Source organism: Lytechinus pictus, chromosome 4 (assembly GCF_037042905.1).
Source record: "Lytechinus pictus isolate F3 Inbred chromosome 4, Lp3.0, whole genome shotgun sequence".
NCBI classification, from domain to species: domain Eukaryota; kingdom Metazoa; phylum Echinodermata; class Echinoidea; order Temnopleuroida; family Toxopneustidae; genus Lytechinus; species Lytechinus pictus.
The window spans coordinates 17,446,662-17,464,735 of record NC_087248.1 but is presented as its reverse complement, the minus strand read 5'-3'; the positions used below and the strand labels follow the sequence as shown (position 1 = coordinate 17,464,735).

Below are 18,074 nucleotides of genomic sequence, written 5' to 3'. Positions count from 1 at the left end.
TCAAGGGGAAAAATTAGTTTTGTTTAGGCTCAAAGTTGATCTGTATGAAGTTTGTAAGCAATCTTTTTCTTCCATGCAAAAAGTAAAAATAAGGGGAGCACACCTTAAATCAAAGTACTGTAAAATACAAATTTTTGTATGAAAAAGATAATGGAGGATGAGATTTAGCATTTAAATAGCACATGTATTTCAAAGAGCCAAACTACAAAATGTCTCATGCCCTTGAACTAGGCCTCCATCTGTACATGTTCCTCGCAAAGGACACATCACAATACAATTCGTTTTATGTAATTGACCAAAAATGATAGTTTGATAGGGACATTGAAAGGTTTCAACTATAATACTGCTAAAGTGTAACTGTTTTCTTATTTAGTTTAGAAATGTATGTCCAAAAGAAAATATGATCGAGTATGATTTAAGATGTTTTTGTGTGTGTGTGTATGCATGAAGTATTATGTATTCTTTGATGTTTGATAAATACAGCAAATAATGTACAGCATAAGACAAATATGTACATATAAATTGCCATGAATCATGACTTCTTTAATAAAAACATATTTCAATAAATACAATCTTGTTCATTGTGTTTTTGATTCACTGTATATCAAATAATACAATAATGGAAAATAACATCAGTAAAGGCCATCTATGTACAGTACAAACTGACTACACACAAAGAAACATTGACATTGTCTTGTAGAGAGGTTACCTTAATTAAACTCTATGGCCTGTATTCTGAAGTCGGGTTTAACTTAGGCCATGGTCTAACTCTGTGCTAAAATTGTGGGAAGCCAAAGGTGTCAAAATTTTTATTAAGTTGTATGTTTCTTATGTTTACTGTGCTCTTTCCTGATTCATCGATGGTGAAGACAATCAGCTATTTGTACTTCCTAGACAATTATGAATGATTTGAGAGCCAAATGAGCTGAAATATGATATCTCTACTGTTAGTGATTTATGTAACTATTGGCTATCCATACATGTACATGTAGTTTAACCACAACTTTAAAGCTGAGTTTTAATTAAACCCGACTTCAGAATACGGGCCTATTTATCTACAAAACCCCATAATTTGGCAGCTTGAAGGCTGTAGGGTTTCTACGGCCAAGATGTAATTTGGAGTGAAGCACTGCGATACTTGGCATCTACAAGCAAACACGCTGCCTGTCCAACATCCTGATGAATTGGGGAAAAGCACATCACAAATGGTTGCTATGTCAGGCAATGTTAGTTGTGCTTAGGCATGCTCAGTATCTTGCATTGCTTCATGCCGCTGACATTGCATTCCTGGTGGGTGATTCACAAAGCTATTTGGAAGATATGAGTGACTAAGTTTATGAATGACTGGTGGCCCTTTTGAACGAAACCATCAGTGAAAATCTGTTGTGTACATATCATTTACCACAAAAAGAGGATCACCAGTCGTTTGTAAAGTCTCTCACAACTTACAAATGGCTTTAAGAAACGCCCACCTGAACACAAAGCAGATTATCGTGATATCCTTCTTCTCTACAAGTACAGGCCACCGTCTGGCGTATTGTCGTACTGTCCTTGCATAGCAGTCCAATAGTAAATATGCAAATCAGCAGATTTGGACCTGGGTCACGACATGCACATTATAAATGAGACAATTGCTCTAGAAACAGCAGAACCATTATATCTTCTGACGCAACTGATGTATAGGTACCAGTAGTGGGATGTGAAGTTGAATGGGGATAGCAATGATGCAAACACAAAATTGTGCATAATACGTGTACTTATATGCAGCATGGTACTTTCACATTTTGAATGCCAAATGTACGTGTATAGGCAAAACCTGGCCAACCTTTGTTCACTTTATCTGAAATAAAATGAACTATTGAAAAAAGAATATCAAACAGGGGGAAACATGGAATAAGCAAGATTTTTTTCAGAATTTAATTGATAATGTACGGTGATAAAAAGTAACCAAATATGATTTTTCTTCAAATGGCTGATTCTGAAAAAGGGGATTCTCAGTTTTTAAAATGATACCTCAATGGTATTGAAGTGTCCTAAGCCATTTCATTAAGAGTACAATTCCAAGTTAAGGGTAATGCTTATTTTCAATAAGCGTTTCAAGATTGCAGTCTATTCTAGCATTTTTGTTGTATAATGTATGGGGCAAAAATTAATAAAGCGTCGATTACAGAGAATCTTCTCTGAACTGAAAAAAATGATTGTTCTCACGGAAACCTTGATATTGGATTGGCTGCTGAGCCCTGTTACAAGGGCAGAGTAAACATACTCATAACGACTTGACTTTTCAGGCTGACCATATAGACAAGTGATTGATGACCAGACTTGCATCATGCCGACTAAAAAGTGATCAGACGAACAAGGCAATGAAAGGGCATTACAGCTTCTTGCCTTTAATGGTACATGTAGACTTGACAGCATAAAAGTTATCACTTTGGGGTCGGGACATCTCGGGCCGAGTTGTCCCACCTGTTTAGTGATTTTTTTTCACAAATTTGTGTTTATTTTTTCGTCATTTCGAAATTTCTTGTAACTATTTTCTAGGGATATGGTCTGATGGTAATATTCTTCACTTTCTATTACTTTGTTTTGGCTGAAATATAAAAAAAAGTGGAACTCTGCCCGCGGTACGAGTTGTCCCGAGGAACGAGTTGTCCCTGATTCATCACTTTATATTGAACTATATTTAAGAATCTGTTGTTCAGCCCCATCTCACAAAGTCACTATCCAAAAAGGGATTTGGCAGAGTAATAGCCAACATTCAGACAAAGTCTCTTCTTAAAGCTGAGCTGTATTTCACACAACCATCAGAATCCTTTGTGGCACTTGCCAAGTAATACTTTTCCAAATAGTCAATTCAAAATTTGGATTTGAGTCTCTTCTTTATACAGCTAAGTGTCCATCTCTATTCTGCACATAAGACTATCTAGACCCCTTCCGTAATTGGAAAGTACGTACATGTACTTCTTAAATGGTCAGCTGACTCAAATTCAGTAAATTCTTATAGCTCAGATATTCATCTGCACTTCATACAAACTATCAATGGCCCCATCTTACAAAGAGATACGATTGATCTGATCAATCTTAAGTATATGGAAATCCATCAATGTCATTATACTTCTTTAGGAAATTTGCACAATGTCCTTTGAAAACAAAGAGAAGCATACTGAATTGTCAAGAAAACAGTGAATGTATGAATATTCATAATTTCTTGAAAATATTTTGAACAAACAAGTAATTTTAGATGTTGACGTTGCTGGCTTTCCATAGTTGCCATTGATCGGATCAATCGCAACTCTTTGTAAGACGGGGCCCAGATTCCTTCCCTAATTGATTGGAGAGTTAATCTTCTTGACACTGTAAAGCTGACATTCAGATTTGATCCTCTTTTTAACAACCAAGGTGTTCATCTCCAGTCAGAAAGAGTCTTTTTGAAATTTTCACACCAAATTTCAGATCAAGTCTCTTAAAGGTGTTCGCTACTGTCTGAATAATATGATTGCACTTGAGTCGTCAGCTAGTCTGTATGAAGAGTCTTCATGTATTGTGATGTACTGATCCGTCTCCTCTCTTGCGTGGACGTAGTCTGGAAGACAGACAAAAACACAAGACAATTATAGTTAAAACCATTCTCAAACTGATACTCCCTTCACCAAAATGAGAATAAACTGAAACAGTTTTTAACAATCACAACTATTCAATATAAAATTGTACAAGAAATAAGACTCCCTTCACCAATATGAGAATAAACTTTACACACGCAAACAATCAACAACTATTCAATATAAATTCATGTTCGAGAGGGAAATAGTGGACCTGTCTTTCCAATATGCCAGGATAGTACATTACATTCCTAGTTGAGATCGCATAATAGGATGAAATTCACAAACACCCTAGGGCATTCTTGTTTTGCGGATATTATGGGTACTGGCATTCCTTCCTAGAAATTTACACATTACATTTGCAGCAAAAATATGACATGTACATGTATACCCAGTAGTCGTGTGTCCGGACAATCAATTTTAAACAGCCATTTGGAAAAGCTATCAAGCAAAGTTTCACCAGTTTTTAGTACGAAGTGTTAGGCAATATTATGGAGAACAAAATTGAAGATTACAACTACTGAATTCATATATTTTGTATAATTCAAAGAAAAAAAGAAGGCTTCAAAATTTCTAAGTGTCCGGACACCCGACCCCCCATCCTACTACAGGTTGCTTATACATCAGGGCCCCGTCTTACAAAGAGTTGCGATTGATCCGATCAATCACAACTATGGACGGCCAGCAACGTCAGCAGCTATTATGCATGTTTGTTCAATATATTTTGTAACTATGATGTATATTCATGCATTCATTTTTTCCCTGAAAATTCACTGTGCTTCTCTTTGTTTATAAGGGACATTGTTCAAATTTCCTATGGAAAAAATTATGACACTGATGGATTTCCATAGAGTTAAGATTGATTGGATCAATCATAACTCTTTGTAAGACGGGGCCCAGGATAGATGTACATGTATATTACATTCTGCTGCGAGGTCACATAACAGGATGATATTGCTTTCATGTACAGGAGCAGATTAAACAAGAAAGAAAGAAAATGTAAACTATACAAGGTAAAAATGGCTGAGGGAGTTGACATGGCTGCACTAAAACACAATAAAATATTTTACTTATTTATAAGGTAACAAAGCTGCTTCCTATAAACTCTGTTGAATGAAATAAACAAAAGCTTTACGATCATAAGCTTAAGCAAATTTATGCAAATTTGTACAAATTAACACAACTCTCCGACACCACATAAGGCAAATGCATTTTTAGTACAAGAGAGTATGTCAGGAAAATTAGTATGAGGAGCAAGTGAGGATAATGAACACTACCACTATGGTTGGTGGTTGGTAAAATAATTTACTGAAGTCCGAGTCTTGTGTGCAAAATCGGTATTGCTAAATGAACGGGCGATATTCTATATTGTACGTCACTAGCAAAGAAATGGAAAGTGCTATACGCTCCATGACTTACACAGTCCACTATATAGAGCGTCCCAGAAAAAAGAAAACGGGATTCACACTTTTTTTTTCCAAAGGTACATCAATTATGATATTTCATTTACATTATCATACAATTCAATTATTCCTCTACATTTTGATACCTAATATGTGACGAAAACGTCACGCATTAATGAGCAAGATGAGTGTCAAAATCAGGTTGTGCAGAAAAATTGGACAAGATTGGTTCTTGATACGACAACCGCGCTTATTCGACGATTGACTCATTAGCATTTCTTTTGTATTCTTTGTTAATTTTCTCTCACTGATCCCTGAAATGAGAGTGGATTCAGATTGACACATTAGTTTCTATGCAAACTGTTTCTGACAGGCCTCAATATTTATTGTTTGTAATCTGCCATGCATGAATGATTTGCTAAGCTGTTGGTCTCAAATTAAAGATGAGATTCTACTCTTACCATAAGTATCAAAGTCATAGTTAAATCATGTTTAATAATTGTGAAATCTATCTCTGAAAACGGGTTTCCTTTTTTGTGGGATGCACTGTATATGTGATTATTGTCAGTGGTTGTATAAATATGAATCAAGTTTCATTAAAGGCAATTCCATGTACCTACTGGACATGAACTAGGTGCAGTCAGCTACATTTAAACCAGTGTGCATTTGAATTAGTGTATGGGTGGTCGTTTTCAGGACCCACATTTGCCCAAGAAAGATACATGGTGTTCTGTGAAATCTACTACACTATTCTTCTTGACCATGCAAACCTTCAGAAGTTACATCAGTGTGTATTAAAGGCAAGGGAATGAAAAAGGCTACATAATACTCCAAAGTATGTTTGTGTGACTTACATGTACACAGCCCGCTAGGCATGAGATTACTACAGCAGTTGTATGACGTTGACTAAGGTTTTAATAATGGCTACTACCTATTAAACACACACGTATAGAGTAACTTGGTGCAGTTAGTATCCTGATAAATCACATGAAAGAAGGCGATGGTAAGAATTATCCAACTTTGGAACAGTATGGAATACACAAAGCAAACTTAATAGGGTGGATAGTTCTTTCTCACACTGGACAAGCCATGTCATGTGCATTATTTGTTTTATAAAATTGTGACATTCAAACCATAGTGTGTGTTAGAGGAATTAATGGAAAGGCTATATACTCTGTAACATGATTGTGTGACTTACACAGCCCACTATGCATGTGATTATGATCAGCAGTTGTATAAATATTCACCAACCTGAGATGTGTCACGAGGGAAGTACCTCCTCTCTATAACCTGTAAAAAAAAAAAATACAGAAAAATATGAGAGGAAAAAAAAAATGCTATCATTCTATCGGTTGATTCACCAAAGTTTAACAGATTAATACTCAACAGTGTTTGACAAATGTGTGCTACAGCTTTTAGAAGGCTTGTTGGGTGAAAAAGTAATAAAGCAGTAATATAATAATTTGACAATAATGTGGAATCGTTCGATCTACCTAAAATTCATTTTGCTTTAGTCTTCATAGGACTTCAAAACTCTTAGATCTAATGGGGAAAAAGAATGGAATGGTTACGTTGATCAAACACACCGCACCAGCATGCACTGCATTTCTCAATGAAGGCCCAGTGGATTAGTCTCCGGACTTTGAAACAGAGGGTCGTGGGTTCAAATCCCAGCCATGGCGTAATTTCCTTCAGCAAGGAATTCATCCACAGTGTGCTGCACTCGACCCAGGTGAGGTAAATGGGTACCGGCAGGAAGTAATTCCTCAAAAAGCTGTGTGCACCGAATAGGTAGCCTAGCTTAGCCGGGTAATAATAGCAGGGCCCGCTGGGAGAACAGTTTTCGGAACTGAGGTGGCTACCCTGGGTAAATATACCTCTATTATTATTATTATTATTATTAAGTAATGAAATTTGACTCTAAAGGCCATGGTCTAACTCTTTCTTAAAATTATGGGAAAAATTGCTCTGACATTATTATGTTTACTATCTTTACCTGGCTCTTTCCTCATGTTTTAATGATGAAGAAAACTATTTCAGCAATTGTTGAATGACTTTAATGTTTCAAATAAACTGACAAAGTGAACTTGTAATGTTCGGAATACCTGTTACAACTGGCTATCCATAGTTAAACCACAGCTTTAGACCAAAGTTTAAATAAAAACTAAAAAATGAAAATCCATATTTCATTGTTTGAAACAGAAATCCAAAACAGGGCCTGGCAGCCACTGTGCAGCGCCAGATCAACGTACATGTAGCTCTATCCCTTGTACTGTTGAGCGCCACACAGGGTAACAGCAACTCCCATCTTTTGGTCTGACGCGCCGGAGTCTGAACTCCCGACCTCTCCATTGTGAGACGGACGCTCTACCAACTGAGTCAACACATCGGTCAAACCAAATTAAACTGGAGCTCAGAATACGGGCCTTAAAGGGATCGTTTAACTTTGTGAGCAGCTGATTTAAAAAATTCTCAAACTGAGACAAAACATGTGTATGAGTGCCTGTATTTGTCCTCAAAAACCCTGAAACAGACCACAATATAGGATGAAAAACTCTAATTAAGATACAAGTATCAATTTATTAGCTTGATTTTGAGAACCGTCTAGTAGATGGGTTCCAGCTTATGACCAGTTTTCTCCAATTCAAAAAGTACGTTGGCTATGTTGACTGCCTCCTCCTGTGTGTATCTCCTATACACACGCTATTATTAGCTGCACTGTACATTCAGTGTACCGGTATACCTTGTACACACTATATGTAGGTCATGCTGTGTTCATCTAGAGTTACTGTGTTGTGTTGCACAGATTCGCTCTATACACATAGTCATTGAAACCAACTCCCAATTATTTTCAAACTTTGGTTTACATCTCCAAGGTTTTAAAATTGATCCTTTAGATATAATACTTTGAAACTTTTGGGATGGTATTTTTACACTATAAGCCTAATGTTTAGCCCATTTTCAAGAACCAAAATAAGAATTTTTTAAATCAGAACAAAGTGAAATGGTCACTTTAAGCAATAAAATAGTCGCGAAGATTTTCTTTTATTTTCAAATCCAAGCAAAGGTATATATACACATGGAATCACATCAAACAGATGTCCATTATACCAATGTAGTATACAGCAAGCAGATTCTCCAAAGTGATTGACATGTGTGGGTTGAAACCTGAGAGAATCAATAGTATGTAATCATCTGCAAACATCAATGATCTAAAATTCAAAATGCAATGAAAAACAATCATAAAACTGCAAGGAATGTGTGCAGAGTGAAATCAGAGTATACAAAGAATGCAGTCTGTGAGATGCCGTAAATGAGTGAAATCATAAAGGGTGTTCATGGTGAATGAAAGGGTAAATTGCCAATTTGTCTACTGCCAACTCGTCCACTCACCACATGGTCTACTTTCAATTAGTCTAAGGCCATTCCGTCCATCAACATTTCGTCTAACAACCATTTGGTCCAATCAAATCTTCGTCTAATTACCATTTCGTCTCATAACCAGTTGGTCTACTATCCGTTTCATTTTCATTCATTTTGCACAATTTAGCACTTACTGTAGTCCAATTAGACCAAATGGTACATGTATATGGACTAAATGGCTATTAGACCAACTGGTTATTAGACTGAATGGCATTAGACTACATGAAATTAGACCATGTGGTGAGTGGACGAACTGATGGTAGACCAAATGATAGTAGATGAGTTGGCAATTGGACGAATTGGCATTAGGTGAATTGGAAATAAACCAATGTATATTTACTGCATAGATTACTAATGACATTCAAATAAAATTGAATGCAATGTTTGGGTGACGTGTCTGAATAAATATGAATGACTCCTCTTACCAGTTCTTAATATTTTACTTTAAAAAAAAATACAAATGTGAATTGCATGACTTATTTTTTTCTTAAAGTTGGGAGAGAGAATGGCAAAACATGAATTTTGTTCAATTCAAACGTACATGTAGTCATAAAATTCATATTCTGATTAAAATTCAAGATTTATTTATCAGTATCCATTCATTTATCTTTTTACATTATATGAATATTCATGAGTATATTATGGTTAAATGAATATGAAGGTGAAAAACAAATGAAAATTAAAACCTGATTTACCTCAAAGGAATACTACAAAAACCCCATGACAACGAATAGAATAAAAAGAATATATTGATAACAAACCATTATTATGCATGCATATGGAAACAGAAACATTAAATTGTGAATGAACATGCACAATGTAAATTTATTTTTAATACAGAAAGATATTGATTGGATCAACAAATGCCTGCCATTAAAATGTTCTGGACTCGGATACATAGGTTTTACGCCCTAAGCATTGGCCAACTGCATGGATGTGAGGTACATGAAAGTCTGTCTAAAGGACCTTTAATAATCGATTGTGCACCTATTTGTGTAACTGTCGTGGTCTTGTGCAAAATACATGTAGCTTGTAACCACATCGCTGCAAATAGATGGTTGCAGAGGCGATTGTTAAATTCAAGTCTCTTAAAGGCAGAAATCTCTTTGACTTTAATAGCCAAAATCATTGTGTAAATATTCCATACTTCTTATTTACGCTTTCCATTTCACAATTTTTTTTTAAGCTACTGTCTATAATAGTTATCTTCAAGAGGTAGATATTAATTTTACTACATGTTCCCTCGGACAAAACTAGGCACAATATATTTCAGGTAAAAGATTTTGAAGGAAGAATCATTAAGTAGTTCTGACCCTAAGGTAGGGGTTAAAACGCAATTCATTCAATCATATATCTGTGACAACATGATGCGTTCACACATGCCAGAGAATCATATTCAAATGCTTTATTGCTATCAAAAATACTTCTTCATGCTATTTTTCTTCACAACATATTTGATTGATTTCCAATGCATGAACACTGATTACGGGGTACTGATTTTTCAATAAAAACAGATTAGTAACTAACAAAGGATCAATGTTTAAAATAACACAATGTGAGGGGGAGGGGTATTTCAATATGGTACAGTATGGGGGCTGTGATGAAAAAATAACTACAAATTTGAGTCTAACTCTTAACAATTCTACACACCTTTTTGGGACCGTCCCTAGTACTATGGCCGCTACGACGAGAGATCACCTTCAGGACGATAGAGGGAGTTCATGTTAGAATCATATGATCATTGTATAATACCCCTTTCAATACACTGCTGGTCAGCCCTAGTGTTGTTGTTTATCGCAAAGCTTTGAATTATTTAAGCAGCATACATGTAGGTCAAAAAGGTCTTCTTTGTTTTGGCACTGATTTTATCAGCAAAAGACACTAGACAGAAACTACATGTACTAAGGAGAGTACATGTAGTTGTATGAGAGGTGATGCTGATAATTCTTGTAGGGTAAAATTGCGAAAGATGACCTTTCTGGTTAAATTATTGAATGGATTCGCTAGGGAAATGCAATATGCAGAGGAAGAGTTATTGAAAGAGGTATTATACATGAAAAGCACCAAGTCAGTTGAAGAAGAGATGAAATCACTTTTTTTTATACAAAAGAGAGAAGAATATATAAGTTACGGTACGTGTCGATACTTAAATGTTAAAGGTATAATAAATGACCTGACAATTGAACCTGTTGTAGCCTAGCTGATCATAACAATTATTTTCCACCGACTCCAGCCTGCATATATACTGTACATGTACAGTATGTATATACATGTATGCAAGGCTTAGTTTCCAAAGGGTTTAAAGACATCATCATCAAGAAAGATGGAAGAAAACCATTTGTCATCTTGACATAAAGACATTAACAACAAATGTTTTTGTATGAAGTAAAATAAAATAATAATAATAAAAAGTTTCATGGTCTAAATATACATGTAGCAATATTTCATAGCATGTGCATCTACATTTCTGTGATTGTATTATTTTCTTAAAAAAAATAAAAATAATAATTTTTATGCAATGAAATGCTCTCTTCACCAGAAATAGAATTGTACGATCCTTTTTATGCAAAGAAATGTGATTTCTTATTACATTTTAACATTTGTATAAACAGTTTGTTTTTGGGAATAAAGAAGCATGGAAATAATGACTTTGACTTGCACAATGTCAGATTGTTAGCCGTGATATGCATGCAATGTACAATATTTATTTTTTAGTTAGAAATCGAATGCGTTAATAATGACAATGGGAAATGGTACTCAATTACTGTAGTTTCAACATACTAGGTTCAAGTTTCACTTCTATAGACTAAGCATGCAGTGAATAATTTGACATTTAAATATTAAGAAGTATGACGATTCTATAAATTACAGACACAGAAATAATAAATAAAGAAAATTTAGGGTCCCGGAAGTGGAGGGGAAAGAATGGACCACACCAGGGTCCCGTAACACAAAGCTTAGCAATGATCGTAGAACATTTTTCTACGATTGATTCCATTGACTACAATTTACAATCAATCGTTAAAATCAAGCGTACGATTGATCACTAACCTTTGTGTTACGGGACCCAGAGGTCTAAACATAATTATAAAACAGGGTTGGGTGCTTTACTGGAACCAAATAGAAATGAAATATATTAATTCCTTGGTAGGAGAGCAGCATAGACATTCCATAGACAACTGCCGACTGTATTCAGTGCTTACCTTATCAAAGAAACGGCTCAGTTTAACAGCATTTGTGGTCCCTGGTGCTAGGTGTTTGGCATCTGTACAATTCTTGTTATTTGAGTAAAAGACGGAAGATAGGAGTGAATTAGCTTTTTTGTGCATTGACTTATAATCCTGTTTGTTTTATTGATTTTACAAAGGAAAAACATACATGGTTCATGCTCTTAAAATGTTATTTATAATTTTCAGCTCCTGTAAATAGTTTGAAGTCAAGTGGTCAAGTGGTGAGTATAAAATGTGTAGGGCATTATAAATACAGGCTTTATCATTACATCCAGCCAACCCTTTTCTGAAGGCCATCCAAGGGAGACCAGAAAAGTGGTCTTTCGGAGCAGGTACATGTAGTCTCTTAAAAAAAGATTCCTATCATAAATTGGTAAATAAATAAAAAGTGGCCTTAATAAATAGGAGGTCTTTTGATACAAGTACATGCAGTTGCACATCAAGATCAAGCAGGTTTGACCGTACAATCAATTTGATATACAAGATTTACCTACATAACTCTGTTTTTCCTAACATAACTTGAGCACCTTCGCTTTTTTTAGGGGGGTTGTATCAGTAGCAACTATGTGCAGATATTGAATACATTTTCTAATGATTTTAATCCAGTAATAATCCAACATGAAGCGCTCAAGCAAGAGAGAGAAAAGAGATAGTCAGGTTTAACTTAGACCATGGTCTAACTCTGTGCTAAAGTTATGGGAAGCCAAAAGTGTCAAAATTTGTATTACATTGTATGTTTCTTATGTTCACTGTGCCCTTTCCTGATTCATCGATGGTGAAGACAATCTTATATTGATACTTCCTAGACAATTATGAATGATTTCAGAGCCAAATGAGCTGAAATATGATATCTCTACTGTTAGTGATTTATGTAACAATTGGCTATCCATACTTAAACCGCAACTTTAAACCTGAGTTTAAGTTAAACCCGACTTCAGAATACGGGCCAGTGACTTTGGGACTGTCACAGGAGCTTCTATAGTTTATCTTTTAACATTAATAATAAAGGCAACAGAATTGTTCACTGACAATATAATCCGACTTCCTGGTTACACAACCTGACCCAGAAAGATCTACTGTGTATTGTTTTTGTTTGCACTTGACTTCCTGGCTTTTGTCCCTACAGGGTGTATTGATCAACCCCCACCCCAATTGTTTAAAGTGAGGATAATGTACACTAAGAACAATGGTAACATATGACGTCCAAAGGCATCATATCTATAATGAAGCATGAGAATGCAATTTATACACCTATGCATTGAGAAAAAAAATATCCTTTTTTTTTAAAGATAAATACCAGTTGTAGTACGATCGCAAAATGAGTTCGAACAGAATCCAATAAAATGACCACGCAAGTGTTTGTATGTATAAATAAAAAATATGTGCCAATTGGCTCTGGAAAAATAGTGTAATTACAGTAATACACTGTCCCACATATGCCTTTTGTGTTAGTTATCATCAGAATTATCGGTTTTCAGCTAAGATTTCATGATTTAACAAAGATGAGTTGATTCCAATGTACCAGATCTAGATCTATGATGATATGGTGGTAATTAACCTTGATTTTAAAAGCTTTCTCATGAAACAATTGTTTGCTGCAATAATTTTCTTTTACCTTTAACTAAATACATGTACTAACCACATGATGTCTTCACTACTTACTAAATTGATTTCATCAGCTCCACATTCCTCCGCTATTGAAGAAGATTGTAGTTTGGTTTGTCTTTGTGAATCCAGTTGATCTCTCTTCACTCCTACCACCAGGATGGGTGTATGGTGGCCTGCAAATTGCTCAGGGTCATACTCACTCCTAATATTCACAGAAGATATGGGGGAAAAAGGAAATTACAAGAGTAATATCAATATTAATGGCAATGATGATGATGGTGATTATGCTGGTGATATTGGTGGTTGTGGTAGTGATGATGATGGTAATGATGGGGGTGATGTTGATGATGGTGGTGATGATGATGGTGATAATGATGATGATGGTGGTGGTTATGGTAACTTATGGAGGTGGTGGTGATGGTGATGATGATAATGACGGTGAAATGATGATGGTGATAATGATGGTGGTGGTTGTGGTGGTAGTGGTGGTGATGGTGATGATCATCATCATGATGGCGATGATGATGATAGTGATGATGATGATGTTGATGGTGGTGATGATGATGGAAGTGGTTGTGGTGGTGATGACGATGGTGATGATGATACTGATGGTGATGTTGATGATGATGATGATCATCATCATCGTGGTGGTGGTGGTGATGATGATGATGATAATATTCAGGTTAGAAAGATGTCTGAGTAACTTACACACTTGTTCTATGCCTCTCTGATCCCATGTTCTGCTCTCTCTGTAGAATCTCACTAAGCCATTTACCAAGATTGGTATGAGATTTACGATTCGTCAGATCATGAACTAGAATGATACCTGAAAAAATAAAAACATCATTACCAGACCTGCCAACCTCTGGGAATGAAAAACTGTATTCTGTGATTAAAAAAAATGTATTTTTCCCCAAAAAAGTGTATTTCATAATAAATTGCTTGGCGCACTCACTCATCGCGGCGCTCAAGCTGAATGCAAGCTAAAATGCGCACTGCTCTTGCAGATGAAAAAAAACAACATTAAAACATGTGTATATCTTCAGCCTGGTTTTAACAAAATGATTGAAAAAATAAACAAGTTACCTGAAATTACATTGATCTAATAACCATATTTGTGCACATTTTATGAAATAGAGACATATAGAGATTATTTTTCTCAATAAATTACGATTTAGTTTTAAAAAAAAACGTACTGCCGTATTTTGGTTGCAAAAACGTACTAAATACGGCTAAAACGTACTGGTTGGCAGGACTGCATTACCATATCTGAACAGTATCTAACCAATTCCCATATAGAATCTCATACAAAACTCTCTGTGCAATAACATCCAGTATTACATGGGCTAATGAATAATGATAATTAAATACATAAAAGTAACTATGTTGGATGGCTTTCCTCCGTGGAATACAGAGCTGCCAACATTGGGATGGTAGAATCCAGTAGATTTCGCGGAGGTATGATTTTGTGAGGGAGCGGCGGAACGTTGTCCCACGGATGGGAGTTTTGGGTAGCAAAACACATTAAGAAACAACATTTGATAGTAACTGACAGCTGTCTAAACCATCAAAACTTTTTGCAGATAGATTAAATGCACATTAGAGAGACTAAAAATATACTTCAGGCAATACAGTAGAATATAAAATGATTTTTTAAATAATTCATAAAAGAATGCATTCAACATGAAAATACCTTTTAATACCCTATTTGTAAGACTCTGCCTAGGTTCACACCTGCAACCTCTCATATTTGAGGTGTGTGGGCTACCACTCAGCCCACGATCATCCATGGTTGTAATCAATAAAGATTACATAAACAATTTTTTATTAACATTGGTACTAAAACTGGAATGGCTAGAATCATTGAGGTGTGGGTACATAAACCAGAAACTATGTATCCACATTTTTCTCCGTGAATATATATACCAAGGAGTTGATGGGGATTTCAGTATGTCTTGTGAGCTTACTTACCGTTGAGTGATGCGTAGAATATATGCCTGCTATTGGCATGGTTAACAGACCCACCAATGTCCCAGAATTCAACAAAACATGTCTTCTGAGAGGGTGTACCTTCTTTGTATTCGTGAATCTGACAAAGAGAATGGCCAATCATATTATTCCTTGCATTCATCACTCAATAAAAAAGCGAAATATTGACCAATCAGTAATCATGTATGATAAGATTATCATAAAGATGGTGAACCATAGTGTACTGTATATGAAGAAAAAAAATACAATACAACATCAGACTTAAAACTGTATGTTTGCTTTAATACAATTTTCCATGTAAGAGTACTCTATTTCATTTTAATTTTCAGAAGTATATTATTGTAAATATTAGACCAGAAAAAAATCATTAGATCATATTTTTTTATCTTTAATGTAAATTGATTAATTCCTAATAATCAAATATATAACATTCTTTGGCAAGTGATATGGATAGGAGCCCACAATGTTACTCATCATTGCATTTTTTAGAGAAAGATTAAAAGACTGGTATGTAATTACAAACCCCTTTGAATGCTGATGATGCAATTGCAATTTCAGAAGGCCTATATGATTTCAAATCTTTATATTTTTATAAATCATCTTCCCCACCTCTTGAATATGTAAATTTTATATGATGGCTTTTAATTTCTATCTCCATTGTTGTTCCTATCAATTGTATTTCCCAAAATAAGCAACATAAATTAATAAACATGTACACAAATCAATTCTTTCATATTTGATTTTTTTTTGTGATGTTCTTTCAGTATAAATGTTAATATGTTCACGAACCTTTACATCAAGTGATGCTCCTATTGTATACGAGGTATTCAAAATAGGTTGCCCATGACATATCAAATGTACTAGAGATGACTTGCCAACACCTGTAAATCAAGGCAGAAACATTTGATAATTTTTTTTTTAAATATCAATTGGATGAAAACAATTAGATTATTTATATGGTCCGCTCCAACCAAATGCAACTGTATATCTTCATAAAATAACTACAGAATGATTATGTTTCTAACAAGCCCCAGCAGTTTTAATTATATTAGTCTCATGCACCAGGGACAGGAAAACGGAAAATTAATGATCTGTACCCACCGCACAGAAACGTTGTTATCATAAACCAACATTTCCTATGTGACCAGTACGGGTGGGGGGGTGGGTTAAAAATTTGTGAGTTATGGTGAAAAAAAACCAAGGGGGAGGGCAAGGTACATGTATCACTGCACTTTTGAAAAATATGTTGTGTAAATAAATAAATAATCAAGAATCTAGATAAATTAGATTAAATAAAAGCTGGATAAGTAACAAATGAAAATATAATAAATGTAAATTATTAGAAATTTCATCTTCTCTCTCTCTCTCTCTTTCTCCCTCCCTCTCTCAAACTGAACTTTCTTTACTAAAAAAAAATGAGGCCAAGCCCGAAGTCTGATATTTGCAACTGTCCAATTATTTGTGCACTTTTTAGTTTTAACGAATTTAGATTAACGTTAGTTCTTTTTATATAACTTTTTGAAATAAAGATAAAAATTGATGAACCCGTCGGGGGGATTTTGCATTGTTAATCCCTAATGGCGGCTGCACGATTACGAGCCATCTGTGTACAAGGAGAAAAAAAAAATGTTTAAAAACTCCCTGAAACAGACGGCTGCCAGCTGTCTAGGAATAATTTGCTTTATAAATTTGAATAGCATTTTTGGTCATCATAAAAAATAAGATTAAGAATAAGAGAAAAGCTCTCTCAGCTAAGTAATACTAATGACAGTCCTATGTAAAAATGTACTATACAAAAGACTTCATGCAATAATATATGCATAACAGTCTTTTAAAAAATGTGGACAGTGGAGCAAATTGCGATGCGATACCAGGAAAATTATTCCATGTGAAATTGAAAAGTGAAATGTTTGCAATTGCATTTTTTCTGAAATTTATTTGAGAGACTGGTAGGGCCTAGACTCTACTGGTATAACAGGTGTGGGACTAAAATCTTATTTATAAAACATTGCAAGTCGTGGATTTGACAGGATAAATCTGTGATGCTGCGTCTTCTTAATTTAACGTAGGCCTAGACCTTTTTTGTTTTAAGTCTTAATTTTCATATTTATTCTAAATCACACACATCCAAATCTACACACGGGACTGTAGTGTAGTGTTGTCACTTTCGTAACGTCAAAAATTGGCAGTAGGCTCTACGTGGTTTACAACGAAATTTGCCATTTATTTCAACATATCAACTTACCAGAATCCCCTACGACTAGGATTTTCACCTTTTCGATATCAATTGACGACATCGTAACTTTGATAAAGTAATTTTTCTTGACCAAATCCAGATCCAGAATCCAACTGAAATCCGATTTGCAATCAACTATGGTATCGCCGAAATATTGCTGGCATTATTTTAATTTTTGCATTGCATTCAAAATACAATTTACGGCACTCCGTCGTCACATGCACAGGCGCGGATCGGGAGGGGGGGGGGGCGGGGGCGCCCCCGGCAAAAATGGGGGGGGGGAGGAAATGAACTCAAAGATGTAACATTAAACTAAGTCAATTCTGTGAAAAGCTTATGACTTATACGTACAGCTCACACCGTTTTCTTGTTTTTGACTTTTTCAAGGCTATATACCCTCACAGAAAAACATAGATCTATAGACTATATGCTTGTGACTTTTTGTTTATTCTCTATTACTTCCCAATAGTAGCCCACCACCATGGTTAGGCCCAATTTTCGCTAAACTATGTATAGGCTTCGGCCAGCGATTTTCGATCGGTATTCATTAAATGAATATTATGATTCTGACGTAGGGCCTACTATC

The 18,074-nt window shown here is 35.2% G+C and overlaps 1 protein-coding gene across 4 annotated transcripts; it reads right to left on the bottom strand.

The window, feature by feature from the left end:
- Positions 1-513: 513 nt before the first annotated feature.
- On the bottom strand, positions 514-17,644 carry LOC129258916 (rab-like protein 3). 4 transcript variants are annotated; one of them, XM_054897156.2, is made up of 9 exons: positions 17,498-17,633; positions 16,042-16,133; positions 15,235-15,352; positions 13,972-14,089; positions 13,318-13,465; positions 11,629-11,700; positions 10,076-10,123; positions 6,201-6,292; positions 514-3,583 (listed from the first exon to the last, which is right to left on the bottom strand). In XM_054897156.2, the coding sequence occupies exons 1-8, from the start codon at positions 17,547-17,549 to the stop codon at positions 6,227-6,229; spliced, it is 714 nt and encodes a 237-aa protein (XP_054753131.2). In that variant the 5' UTR covers positions 17,550-17,633; the 3' UTR covers positions 514-3,583; positions 6,201-6,226. The 4 variants fall into 4 exon arrangements, with proteins under 4 accessions (XP_054753131.2, XP_054753130.2, XP_054753132.2 ...); XM_054897155.2 differs by having other exon boundaries at positions 6,254-6,292; XM_054897157.2 differs by lacking the exon at positions 10,076-10,123 and having other exon boundaries at positions 6,254-6,292; positions 17,498-17,644.
- Between the last annotated feature and the right edge of the window lie 430 nt (positions 17,645-18,074).

Coding starts and splice junctions, on each gene's coding strand:
- LOC129258916 (XM_054897155.2), bottom strand. CDS start 17,549: ATGTCGTCAATTGATATCGAAAAGGTGAAAATCCTAGTCGTAGGGGAT. Junction 13,466..13,971: donor GAGAGGCATAGAACAAGTGT/GTAAGTTACTCA, acceptor TGTGAATATTAG/GAGTGAGTATGACCCTGAGC. Junction 10,124..11,628: donor TGAGCCGTTTCTTTGATAAG/GTAAGCACTGAA, acceptor ATCGTCCTGAAG/GTGATCTCTCGTCGTAGCGG.